The sequence below is a fragment of the Chamaea fasciata genome, unplaced genomic scaffold (genome assembly GCF_029207755.1).
Source record: "Chamaea fasciata isolate MVZ Bird 193981 ecotype frontalis unplaced genomic scaffold, bChaFas1.0.hap1 SCAF_10, whole genome shotgun sequence".
Lineage (NCBI taxonomy): Eukaryota > Metazoa > Chordata > Aves > Passeriformes > Sylviidae > Chamaea > Chamaea fasciata.
The window spans coordinates 8,153,243-8,166,457 of NW_027094095.1; the positions used below are offsets into that span (position 1 = coordinate 8,153,243).

The 13,215-nt window shown below is 44.3% G+C and overlaps 1 protein-coding gene across 1 annotated transcript in view; it reads right to left on the reverse strand.

Moving 5' to 3' along the window:
• HMCN1 (hemicentin 1) overlaps positions 1-13,215 on the reverse strand; it is a 166,025-nt gene that overhangs the window by 58,473 nt on the left and 94,337 nt on the right. Inside the window, exons 38-44 of the mRNA XM_066192199.1 lie at positions 12,626-12,778; positions 9,407-9,558; positions 8,544-8,667; positions 4,954-5,129; positions 4,610-4,706; positions 2,491-2,613; positions 545-706 (exon numbers count right to left, since the gene is read on the reverse strand). Of these exons, the coding sequence (XP_066048296.1) occupies positions 545-706; positions 2,491-2,613; positions 4,610-4,706; positions 4,954-5,129; positions 8,544-8,667; positions 9,407-9,558; positions 12,626-12,778 (987 nt within the window). The remainder of the gene's footprint in view (positions 1-544; positions 707-2,490; positions 2,614-4,609; positions 4,707-4,953; positions 5,130-8,543; positions 8,668-9,406; positions 9,559-12,625; positions 12,779-13,215) is intronic.

Here is a 13,215-nt window from a genome sequence, read left to right on the forward strand (position 1 = left end):
GAACAGCAGAGCCAGTAAAAGGCAGATCACTCCTTTCCCCCTCTCCCAACAGCATAAACTAAAAATGTTCTTTAAAATGTTACCTTACAGGCAATTTTAAAAATGCAAACAAGAGAAAAAATTAAATTAAAAAAGACTGCCCCAGCACTGTCAATCCCCACAGATTTTGGAAGATTTTCTTCTCTGTGGGATTGTTTAAAAATACCTCCTTTTATTCCTAACAAAAATACAGTAAATTCTAAGGGAATGAAGGAAAATCTAAGTTCAGTCAGTTGTCATCACTACTGCAGCTTGGGGACAAGACTAAAGGGGTTACATCTGTGGACTGTGCACTTCCAACAGGGATATGCAATGTCTTGGTCAAACCACTGGTCCAAATTGCCAAAATTTTAATGACATACCGCTCTCTTTGAACTACCTCTAAACTGTCCTACAGCCAGCACTCTGTCTCTGGAAACCCTGCAGCTCATCATTACCCAGCTCACACTCCTGTAACATTATTGCAGAACTGGTGAACTGTGATCAGAGTTTTCCTGGCACTTACTGTACACTTGCAGGCTGTACTCTTTGGTGGCACTCCCAGCCACGTTTGAAGCAATACAGGTGTAAGATGCAGCATCAGACGTGTCAGCAACTGCAACCTGGAGCTGTCGGCCCCCAGACAGCACCCGCACCCTTCCCGATGGCTCCGGCACCACAGGAGAGCCTGCAAGAGACCTTCTGTCACATAAAACCCGCAAGTGGCCAGGAACAAATGAAAATCACGTGGTGTGAAGTCCACTGGCTCATTCAAAAGGACTGAGTTGCACAATTGCCCATTTTAGAAGTACTCTGTCAGAGTTTTCCCAGAGAGCAGGAACTTGGCACAAGCAGATCCTGAGGACTTTCTATATTAACCACTGACTTCATAGGATACCCTGAGCTAAAGCACACTGACTCTCCCTCACATCCATCCAGACTTTGGAACACCTCCACTAAACAGAAAGCTCAGCACTTTCAGTAAAATGTGACTCATTTTTCAGTGTATAATTGTCTCAGCCAGCACAGCCAGTGCTTAGAAATGTATAATTTAGATTTCACACCATCTGTGTGTTGTGTGTCACAGGCTTCTTCTCAGGAAATCCTCAGCAGAAATGTGACAGCAAACTCCCACTGCATTCTCTGAGCAGATTCTTCACTCTCGGAGACCTCAGATTATCCATCTTCATCTTTCCAAACTGCAGGAAGACTTTGTGACAGAAGGAATGCACCTGCCATGGATACTTCTAACAAGCTTAATCTTCATTTCCCCCTTGTGCATTTAAAGTCCTCTCTACAAAGTGCACCAAATGTCAAACACGCTGAAAAATATACTCCTCTTCCTTTCTAACTGCTTTTCTAGACTTTGTAGCAGATTAATGTCTCCTTCCTGCCATTAAGTGTACACACATTAGCCTTGCAGTGCATTTAGATGTCATACAAGGCCTTTCTGGCTTCCAAGAGACAGGGTTTAAAAACAACTTCCTGATCTCTGAAAATGTTATGCACTGGAAAAAGTGTTCTTTAATTAAAGCCTGCTCTTTCCATGAGCCAAAATTAATTAAAACAAGGACATACCGTATTGAATTGTGCTGCTTAGAAAAACATGAATATAAGCAAGATTGATTAATAACACAAGAATTACCACACCAGTAAATTATCTTATTTTGTCCTATATTCTGTCTCCAACAGTGTCAATGCTTAAAACAAAGTGCTAAAAATAGCTGGCTTTATCTGCCAATTCCTAAAGAGGTGTTTAGCAATGTAACTTTAACCCCTAAAGCAAAAAGTGTGCAGACCACTCTTGAACAAGAAGGGATGAGAGAAAGGGTTTGGTGAATCCCCAAAGCAATTACTGCAACTACATGCATCTTCACTACTTGGCAGGATGCCATGGCTGCAGATTTAAAACCAGCTCAGAGAATCTGTGTTGTGCAGTGGATCACAGGGCAGAAACTCAACTCCACACTAAAGGACTCCCAGTGACCCTGGCCCTGACATCTGGGATCCACAAACAAGTCTTACAAGCCCAGAATGGTGTGGGTTGGAAGGGATCTTAAAGATCACCTCATTCTAACTCTCTGTCATGGGTCCAGACACCTTCCACGTGCTCAAAAGACATCTACCCTGGTCTGGAACACTTCCAGGGATGGGGCAACATGCTGCTGTCCCTGTTATTATTCCATGGTAAACAAACATATTAAGTGCTCCACAGTTCATTTTTGTCAGCTGAGCACTTCTCTTGCACCTTTAGGAACACCTAATCCAAGCAGAGGTGAGACAGAGAGAGAAGGGAATAATCTACTCCTGGAGTTCACTTTACTCAAGTTCAGGACTGTGCAGATATTTGAGCTCCAGCTTTGAGCTCCTCAGAACACACCATCCAAAATGTACACAAGATGAAAAAAAAAAACCCAGCAGGCCAGAATTATCCCATTTGCTTTATAAAACAGATGGCTGGAAGTTACCCACCATTCTTTTTCCAGGTGAGACTGGGCGGTGGGATTCCACTGGACTCACAGATCAGGCTAATCAAGCTCCCTTCAGTGACTGTCAGCTGAGAGCTGTCATCCGAGCCAGAAATACTTGGTGACACTGCAAGGAAAAGCCAAGTAAGTGCAGCCTTTGAAACAACACATTATCAGCCAGCAGTAAATCCCAAATGATCCTCATAAAAATCTCTCCCATTCAGCTCTGAAACAATGACAATGATTGTCTCCCCAGTGCTAACCAGGACCTGGATAGGGAACAATACACTTGGAATGGCTGCATCCATCCTTCTGGGCTCTAAGGGCTGCTGCATGCACACACTTTATTTTGGGCTGCCTTTAATGGATTTCACTGAACAAAGCTGGTTTGGGGAACTTTGTCAAGTGACTCCAACTCTAAGAGCCTGCCTCATTCATGGCCTCAGCTAATAAACCCACAGAGATCATCATCAGTGACTTTTAAAATTCAGCCTACATTTTTCCTTTGAGTTTTTCCTGCATCAGCACACTGGCAGCCACATTCGAGACTATGGATCCCACCCCTGTGACCACCCTCCTGCAACTGAAGGATTGCTCTGCTTACAGCTCTGTGACTCTAAATCAGCTGCAGACAAAAGGGACCAGTGTTTTACCCTGATTCTCAAAGTCTTAAAGCACTTTGGTTCAATCCCTAGGGAAGGGCTAATTGCCTCTTAGGAATCAAGGAATCATTTTCATCAGATCAAAACAGAGCAGGTAGAGACCAAGAAAAAGCAGAGGAGAATGCAGGTTGAACCTGGCAAATAAAGCTTCACAGGTGAACAACTTACACAGCACTTTTTAAATGGATGTGACAATAGCCAGCTTCTCCTTCTGACACCTCCAGCTCTCCAGCAACAACCAAATGTGTGGGGTGTGAAACAACACTGCCAAGGGCCTTAGGGTACTGTCTGTTTTAACCTTTATTTGTCCTGCTTCCAGCAGGACAAGCCTGTGCTATCCTCTTCATTTAACTCATGGGCTGGCTCCTGGATCCACACTAATCCTCAGGAGAGTACATTTCCTGGATTTAGAATGTCAAAATACGGCAAGGAGGACTTTGGATGCTGGGGCAAAGCTGAAAACTATAATTCTAAATAATTATGCAGAGATGGCTTTTACAGGAAGCCTGTGGTTTCTATCAAGCTTATCCCATCAAAGCTGCTAACTAGCAAGGAGTTATCCCTCCACTCCAGCAAAGGTCCTGTGCAAAAGTCCGGGAGGGAGAGAGGAGAGCAGAGGTTGACCTACACAGTAAAGAGTATTTGCTTCAGCATGGGGAAATGGCATGGTACTATAACATCCTTCTCTAACTTAAATGCCATGAATGGGTCTTCTAATAATGACAAACTTAAAATCTGAAAAATGTCATTTTAGTGTTACAAACCCTCATAGGTCATTCTAGTCTTGTGACTCCAAAGCAAAAATTGATTTGCAACAGTAAAACAGGGACATTTCAATTTGTATATGAGAAGAAAATGATAATGCAGAAAACCCCCTCAAAAGCAATTATTAAAATGATGTCCTAAGCCACATTCATCATAGAGCCATAGAAAAAAATTATTAAAGCTGTTTTTATGATTCAGCACTAATAAGTTTGTAGAGCAAATAAAGCTAGGTAAGGCAGCTTTTATTTATCTGAATTTCTAATGCTTCAGCATTTCAGTAGGTGGAAAGTTGGTGTGTTACTCTAAATGGCATTAAAGCTATGGATCCAAACCCGGGTATTTTTCATAGAATCACAGATCACAGAATGGTGTGGGCTGGAAGGAACCTGAAAGATCATCTTGTTCCAACCCCCTGCCATGAGAAGGGATGCCACTTACTAGTTACAGCTATCACTACTCTCATTCGTGCAAGCTCCACAAGTGGAGTGGTTGGCATTAATTTAGAACTAAATTAAAGCAATTTGAAAAATGTGTGCACTGTTTCGGGCCTGTTCAAGTACAGTAAATACAACACCAACTCCCTGCAAAAGCCTCAGTAACTGAGTATTGATGAACTACAGAGCATTTCAGTGTCTCACATCATAATTCAGCTCTGAGCTTCGTTTCCATTTCTGGAACAAGCTTAACAAATCTTACCCCAAATATTGACATTATAGTTCTTCTCAGTTTTCCCAGCAACATTTGTCGCTTCACAAGTGTAGCGTCCAGCGTCCTGCACTTGAGCTCCTTCAATCTGGGGACAAAAGGAAAACCTATGTTTCTTTTTCCTACATAATCATTCATGAAATGTGCAGGGAGGCGGGGGGGGACTAAGGTGTCAGTTTTATTTTTTATATATGTCTCTCTGAATATTAGTAACAGAGCATGAATCCAGCCAGCTCTGTACCCAGACAGTGGGGGTCCCTGACATCCCTCACGCCCTGCTGCCGCAGAGGGCCCAGCACTGTCCCAGCTCCACGGAGGGTGCGAGTCCCGTTTACCTTCAGCACGCTGCCATCTCCAGAGATGCTCAGGCCTGGCTTCTCCAGCAAGGGCCGCCCGTCCCGGAGCCAGCTGAGGCGGGGCGGGGGCACGGCGCTGCCGCGGCACCGCAGCTCCAGGGCCTGGCCCAGCAGCACCGACACGTTCTGCTCTTCGCCCACGATGTCGGGGGGAACTGCACCAACACAAGCACACGCTTGGTTACCTTGGAAAAACCCTCCGAGACCATTGAGTCCCCAGGGGCAACATCCACAGGTCTTAAATCCCTCCAGGAATGGCAACTCCACCCTGCCCTGGACAGCTGTGCCTCACCATTCTTCCTGTGAAGAAATTTTCTCCTAATATCCAACCTAAACCTCCCCTGGCACAACCTGAGGCTGTTTCCTCTTGTTCTATTGCTCAAACCAAGAGACCCTTGGGCACTGAAGATTTCCCAGAGCAAACATAATGTGTAGTTAAGGGACTTAGCAGAGATAAAATGACACACCTTCAGTTACACACAACTTCAGTCTCCTTTATACCACAAAACCCACAATAATTATTTTTGTTATTTACAGAATATCTTCCTCACAAAATACACACCAGTGAGGTATCAGCTACAGAAAAACCGTAAGTGTAAGCCAAGACTAGCAAAAAACCTCCTTGAAACGTAGCTAGAAAGGAAGATCCTCAGTATATAAATATGGGAGAATGCAGAAGGAAAAAGAGCTGCTGAGTGAAAAAGCTCACAAGATAACAATCAGCCCCAGAAGCTGAAAATTACTAAAACTGTTCCAGACAATGCCAAGAAGGATACTTGGCTTTAAGGAAAACTCTGATTTATAGAGAATTTGTCCAGAGATGGTCAAATACAGCTGACAGAATAAGAACTTACATGGTTGACAAGCAAGTCAATGGGTTAATGGCTTAATCAACAAATCATAATCTACAATTAGCTCATGTATCAGGTTTGTAGTGATTTCTACTAATTATTGCAGTTGTTGGCACTGAGCACTATATTTATATTTGTCCTGCAGTTCAGTGATAATCTCATTATTACACTATTATTACCAAATCAGACAGTAGAAGAATCTTTTGAAAGGAAACATTTCTGTGTAGAAATAAAAAACCCTAAAACACTGGACACTTCAACTGAAACCTATTAGTTGTTCTTGAAAAGTGTCAGGATTTATGGAAAACACATCTTTTCCCTGTTTTTAAATTCTGTGTTTCCACAATAAGAAAAATAAAAGTAACTGAGAAAGCAATTGAGAACTAAACCTCCAGACAGCTGGCCAAGATCAAATCTAAGAACCTTTGTTGTCCCATTTCCTTTGCCCTTCAGTTTTGGGATCCACGACCCCAGACACTGAGAGTCTGAGTGCACAGAACCTTGAGAGAAGGTGAGAAGGGAGGCAGTGGGACTGTCTGTGAGGACAAGCAAACTAGGTTAATCACAAACAGGAGACCAGAATGTGTCCCAGAGTGGCACTCAGGGGACAGACAGCAAGACAGCTCTTGAGGTAGCCTGAAAAGACCAGGAACAATCAAGCTTTGTGTTTCTTGCCCAGGAAGCACAGAACAGAGCTGCTGATTTCACAGTTTGGAAATAATTTAGGGAAAAGCCTGGTCCCTGTGGATAAGAAATATAATAAGGGGAAAAAAAAAAATCTGTTCATCTTTTTTCTTTCTAGAACTTACAAAGATCCAGATTCTTTATGAGGATTGTGGAACTGAGAGTTGGAACCTGATCCATTCCCACAGAAGGCAAATTTATTTCCAAAGATTTTCAACCAATTATTTTTCCTCTCAGCTCAATGAATTCAAATATGCTCATAAGGAAACTGAGTTTATGACACAGAGACGGACACTAAAGGATTTATTTCTGAAGGAATGCAAAATTAATCTAATTATGCTCATAGTAACTGTAAGAAACCGAGCTGGTTCCAACTCCTGGCTCAGTGCACATTTCCAACCCAACTGTAATTTGGAGTAGACTCCAACTCTACTCCAAATTATTTTCCTCCTGTGGCTTCTTAATTAGATTGCCCTTATGAGGCAAGTCTGAAGAGCAATATTACTTTTTGGTGACAGCCTCACTCAAGCTGGTTCTGCAGCTGAGCTCAACCCTGGCCAGCTTCTAATGCAACACTAATTTTAAACATACACAACTCCTAACTCTTTTCATTTCCTCCAGCTAAAATGAACAGAGGTTCCAGAAAATAACAGGAATAATAAATATATCTAAGTCACATTACACAGACACACACACCTGCCTTCAAACTCCAAAGCAGACTCTGATATTCCTTGTTCTAGACATAAAATGTTCCAGCCTATATGAACTCGGGCTCACTTGCCACAGCAGAGTCCTGGGTTTCTGAACTGCCCCTTCCAGATGCAAAAGTCACCAGGACTTCAGTCAGGGGTACCCTAACCAAGGGACAGTTCTGAAAGCCAAACTCAGGAACAAATACCTTGGGCAGCTGCCCCTGCTTAGAATTCATCCAAACTCCTAACTTTTCTTGCAAGGTTTTCCACATGGGATTGCCATAATGCTGGAGACTGGCAGAGTCCACTGACCTACTGAGAGCAAAAGCAAAACCACAAAGGTGCCTAAATTCCAAATGTCTCTCTACACAACTGGTACTGTAACATTTCTAAAGCCAACATCAGATTATTGTTCATCCTCATTTTGCTGTTGGACAAATCCTCTGAGCTGTCCAAGGGAACTCAAAACCTGCTGCAGTCACACTCCCTGCTGGCACAGCATCCATGGGCTCTGAGAATGCAACATGGAGTGACCTTAGGGACCCTTCCAGTGCCTGAAGAGACTCCAAGAGAACTGGAGAGAGACTCTGGGCAAGGGCCCGGAGGCATAGGACAATTAGGAGTGCCTTCCAGAAGGCAGAATATCCTGAGTTGGAAGGGACCCACAGGGATCACCAAAATCCTGCATAGGACAATCCCACCAATCCCACCATGTGTCTGAGAGCATTGCTCAAATCAGAAGGGAGGATGAATTTACACACGTTCAGGCAAAAAGATTTCAGAATTAACTTACTGACAATCTGGAAAACTGACAAAGTAAAAAAACACTTTTTTCCTGCTCCTTGAAGGAGACAGAGCTGACTGGCTGGGCTCAGCACAGTGTCAGTGTTTATCACTAAAAGAGTCCCCCCCATTTAGGCAGGCAGAGCAAGGCTTGGGAATGGCATGGAAACTGCCAGTACCTCCTTCTGGTGCAATAAAGACAACAGAGCACTGGCCCCAATATCTCTCACCTGGCAGATCTACCTGGTTTTACACAAACACATATTTTCTTTTATCCCTCGTAAATGAGCTTTCATGCATTAAACTGGTAAATTCATTGCTGCAGTTAGATTTCTTCAAGGATACACAGAAGAAGACACCTCCAGGCTTTGGTGTAAATGAGGGTGGATGTGTATATGTATGTTTCAACTTCCATGAACACACCCCTCCTCCTCACCTGGCCTTCCATTACAGGTTGGGACTATTTCTGCTCAGTGCTGCTCAGAGTCTGGGCCCAGTGTGTTAAATTAAAGCTTCAAGAACAGCTCTCAGAACCAAAAGACAGACATTTGTCACTCACCATAAACGCGGAGGTCGATGTCCCTCTGGCTCTCCCCCGCAGCGTTGACTGCCACACAGGTGTATGTCCCCGTGTCACTGAGCTGGGCACTGGGCAGTGCCAGCACCCGGCCCCCCGACAGGACCTGCAACGGGAGCACAGCACCTTCAGGCACACCCCAGGTCAAACACAGGTAGGGGGAGCTCTCAAGGCTCATTTCAAAATGGAACACTTGTTTTGCCACTGCTTCCCATCATCTCCCTGCACTCCACTGTTCTCTTCTAATCCAGACTTGCAAAAGCAGAACTCTGACTTCATGCCGGTCCCTCGGGAATTCCTGGCATTCTCAAGACTTTGCAGGATCTGGACATCCCTGCCTCCCTCCCATCAGCTTCAAACATGCTGTCACACCTTCCATCTGTGCCCTGAGCTGTCCCCACACAACACAAATTCCCCCTCTTCCCCTTCAGATTATAAAATCAACTTCCAAAAACCAACCACGGCCTCTTGGTTTACCTCTGAAATATCTTCTTATATCAGAGGTTGGTTTTCTTTTCTGAATTACCACAGAGCTGCATAATGAGCTCCCCAGATCTCTTCAGCAGAGCAATTTGGTCCAATTTCCTCTTCTTCCCAGTAATTGGAAAATTTCTTGATGGAAACTTACTTGCTTAGTATGACATCAGCTGAAAGGACCACTTTATTTCAATATATCTCTGTCTTCCACTTCACACAGTACTGGAGCTAAACTCACACAAACAACCCAGAGTAAAAGGCCTTATTATTCCAAATCCTCCAACTTATTCTCTTCCATGAAACTGCATTGACTTAAAAGCTTCCTCCCACAACAGGGAGCACCACAGAGCAGGATCTGACCCTGGTACCTGGAGTCCATTGCTGACACTGGACACAGGGCTCCCATCCTTCAGCCACGTCAAGATAGGGGCAGGGATGCCTCTGGCTTCACACTCCAGTCTCACTGGATTATTGACCACTACTGTCTCCATGTCACTGCTGCCAGAGATCGATGGGGGGACTGAAAAAAACCCACAGAAAAAGGGCTGTAACAGCTACGTAAGAGTATTAATCACAAAGAAATTAAATAGGCTGTCTAATTTTTGATGTTATTTCTCTTTTCTCAAGTTATTCCTGCTGAACTCTGGTCACGTCTTTACTCTGTGCCAGATCCTGCTCTTCCCTAGCATGAGCAGGGAGATAACTGCAGTGAAACTACTGTGAGCAAAGTATGTGGGACTGGGCCCACAGCCCAGAGGACAGCTGTGAAGCCCAGGAACCACACCATAAAGCCAGAAAATATTCCCTCAGACTTTTCTACTATTCCATTTAGACCTTGTGAAAGACTTTAGGAGTGGTGGGGATTAATGAAAGGAGTTTACCATATAAACCACATGAAGCAAATCCATACACAGAGTGATAAATTGGCCTGGCGGAGCATACGGAAACATTTACCAGATTAGATGGGAAAACATCTGCCTTTCTGATGACACAAAACATTGCAATGGAACATCTAAAGCACTTACTCTAGGCACACAGTTGAGCAAATGTTGTAGGGCTCTGGTAGAAAGGGAGGCAAGAATCATTAAAAAAGGAAGATATTCCATGTACTACGAGAATGAAAACTATTCTATTTGCTCCTACCACTAGTAACTTAGTGATAAAGTTTAAAAGTCAGCATTAGATGAAAACTTAATGCTTAAAGACATTCCTGCAAAGAGATGAGAATAGTGTGAGCTACTCATACAACCTGCCCTGTGTGAGGGGAGATAACATGTACAAAATTCTGCACTGAAAAAGAGATTCATTAATGATTTTGGCAACCTCTAAGAATCTGTTACTCAGGTTGTGGCTGTTCCATCTCTGGAAGTGTCCAAGGCCAGACTGGAAAGGGCTTGGAGCAACCTGGGATAGTGGAAGGTGTCCCTGCCCATGGCAGGGGGTGGAACTGGATGGGCTTTAAGGTCCCTTCCAACCCAAGCCATTCCATGATTGTGTGATTCTCCTCACTCATACATGTATTTCAATAATAGCAGTAAGGGCAGAAAAAAGGCACAGGATTTTATAATTTTTTAATCTTTTCCCTACGGACAGAGTTCCTCCTATTGCAGTGCAATGACACTCATTGTTCTCAAATGCTTGAGAAAGCTATAGCGGGGAGAAAGAAGTGAAAAAATTATTACAATGAAATCCTGTGAATTCTAACTAAAGTGGAATTCCACCTGCTTCCTTCAGTTGGCCTGCCTGGTTCCATTCAGTGTTAAGCCTGCAGTATCAAGCATTGTTTTTAATGCCAAGAAGATCTGATAGCACTATTAACAACAGAAATTGTGAGTAAGACCAGCAGCTGACTGAGGCAGGTGCTCATGGAAATCTAGAGCAGCCTTTCCATAAATGCAGCACAACTTTCAGTACTTGGCATTTGAGCCTGCTCTCCATTAAGGAGTCATTGCTTCCACTGGTAAAGAGGGCAAAACCTTTAAGTTTTGTCTTCTCAAACTCATAAACTCTAAGGACAGTGGATGATAAACCTGTGGATAGTGAACTCCGGCACCTCTTTACTGTCAGCCTGGCAGGACACCAGCTGAATGAAGCAGGTTCACAGACAGGAGTTCGATACAATTAGTTCCTTTGATGCCATTAGTTGTGGTTGCACATCCACATACTCTGTTCTAGAAGAGGAAGCTCTATGTCCCTTCTGGATGAGGAAGTCAGAAAATTTTAGTTTCCTAGAAAACTCTGGACATGTTTGCTGAAATTCCACCATCCATAAAAAGACGCACGCATACTTAGAGGTTATTTTCCATTTAACTAGAATAATAACCTTAGCTCTAAGGATTTCCTGGGAATTAATCACTGGGTGGGGTTAATTGCCTTTGACTGTATCTTTTGCCATCAGTTTTTCCCATGATGGTCATTAAAATAATGGAAACGCACTGCCCAGGTCATTAATTAACATTAATAGGAACTATATACTGGGTGTGCATCTCATCTGTGCCAAATTTGGGCCACACTTTTGCATGGAAGACTCCCACAGAAAACCAGCTACATGCACATGCATGTATCAAAGATAAGAATTTGGATTATGGCCACATCCAAAAGCCACTGAAATTACTGGAAAAGCTCCAGTTGGGCTTTTGCTCAGGTGTCTCATGTCAGCAAACACCCACACTTCCACTTCATCTTCTTAGACACAGCATATTTTTCTTTAAAACTCTTGGATTATGAAAGAACATTTGATCTATGTCCTTTGTCTACTGTAAGCTTCAAAGTCACCTACAACAAACTCCAGCAACTGCCAGGCCCTCCAAATGGCTCAAGTGATCCCTTAAACAAAATACCTCTTCCACAAATTCATTCTTCCTAGAAATGCCTTCCCTTGGCACATTTTCCACATTCAAAATACCTATTCTAATGTCAGTGAGAAAACAGAATAGTGAAGAACATGGAGCCCCAGGACAAGGGGGAATGGCTTCCCACTGCCAGAGGGCAGGGTTAGATGGGGTACTGGGAAGAAATTCCTGGCTATGAGGGTAGTGATGGTCCTGGAATGGAATTTCCAGAGAGGCTGTGGCTGCCCCAGCATCCCTGATGTGTCCCAGGCCATGCTGGATAGGGCTTGGAGCAACCTGGGATAGTGGAAGGTTGGCAGGGGCTGGCACTGGATGGGCTTTAAGGTCCCTTCCAGCTCAAACCACCCTGGGATTCTGTGATCATGTGATGAGTGACACCAAGTCTGCTAAGCAGGCTAGAAAAGGATGAAAGCAAAGGTGGAGCTTATATGTCTTATTCCTAAGTGTCACGGTACAAGGCAAGGGGAAACAGCCTCAAGTTGTGCTGCGGGTAGGGAGGTTAATTTGGATATTAGGACAAGTTTCTTCATGGATAGGGTAGTCGAACACTGGCACAGTTGCCCAGGGCAGTGGTGGGGTCCCCATCCCTGGAGGGATTTAAAAGCCATGTGCATGTAGCACTTGGGGACATGGGTCAGTGCTGACCTTGGCAGCACTGGGGGAACAGTTGGACTCGACGCTCTCAGAAGTGTTTCTCAAGCTCCAGGAGTGACAACTGCACGGCTCTGCACTCACCATGGACCTGGAGGCTGTAGAGCAGCTCGGCCGTGCCCGCGGCGTTGGCAGCCAGGCACCTGTAGAGGCCGGAGTCGGCCACCTGCACGGCCTCGATGTGCAGCACCTGTCCCCTGTCCCCCAGCGCGCGCCCGTCCTTGGACCACGACACGGCTGCGGGGGAGCAATGGGGACACGTCAGTGACAGCCCTGGCAAACACAGCACCACAGAGCTCTCACGCTGGCCACCTCGGCTTTCACGCACACGCCAACCTCCAACAGTCAGCTGCAGTGTTAATTGTGATTAGGAACAATAAAATGTAACAGAAAATTAGGAAATAGGAAGATTTGTACAAAATACTGGCTATGCCCCACAATTCAACAGGACATTTGACACTATCATCCACACCCTCCATGTATTTATGGAAAAGTGTTCTGAAATTGAGAAATTATCACACAAAGCAAATTATAGGAAATTTACTTTTACAAAGGTGAAGAGCAGCTGTTTAAAACCACACACAGACATGAAGGCAGGGGGATGGAAAGAGATGAGCCTTCAGCTCCCTTCCAACCCAAACCACCCAGGGATACTATAATACAGGGGATCTAAT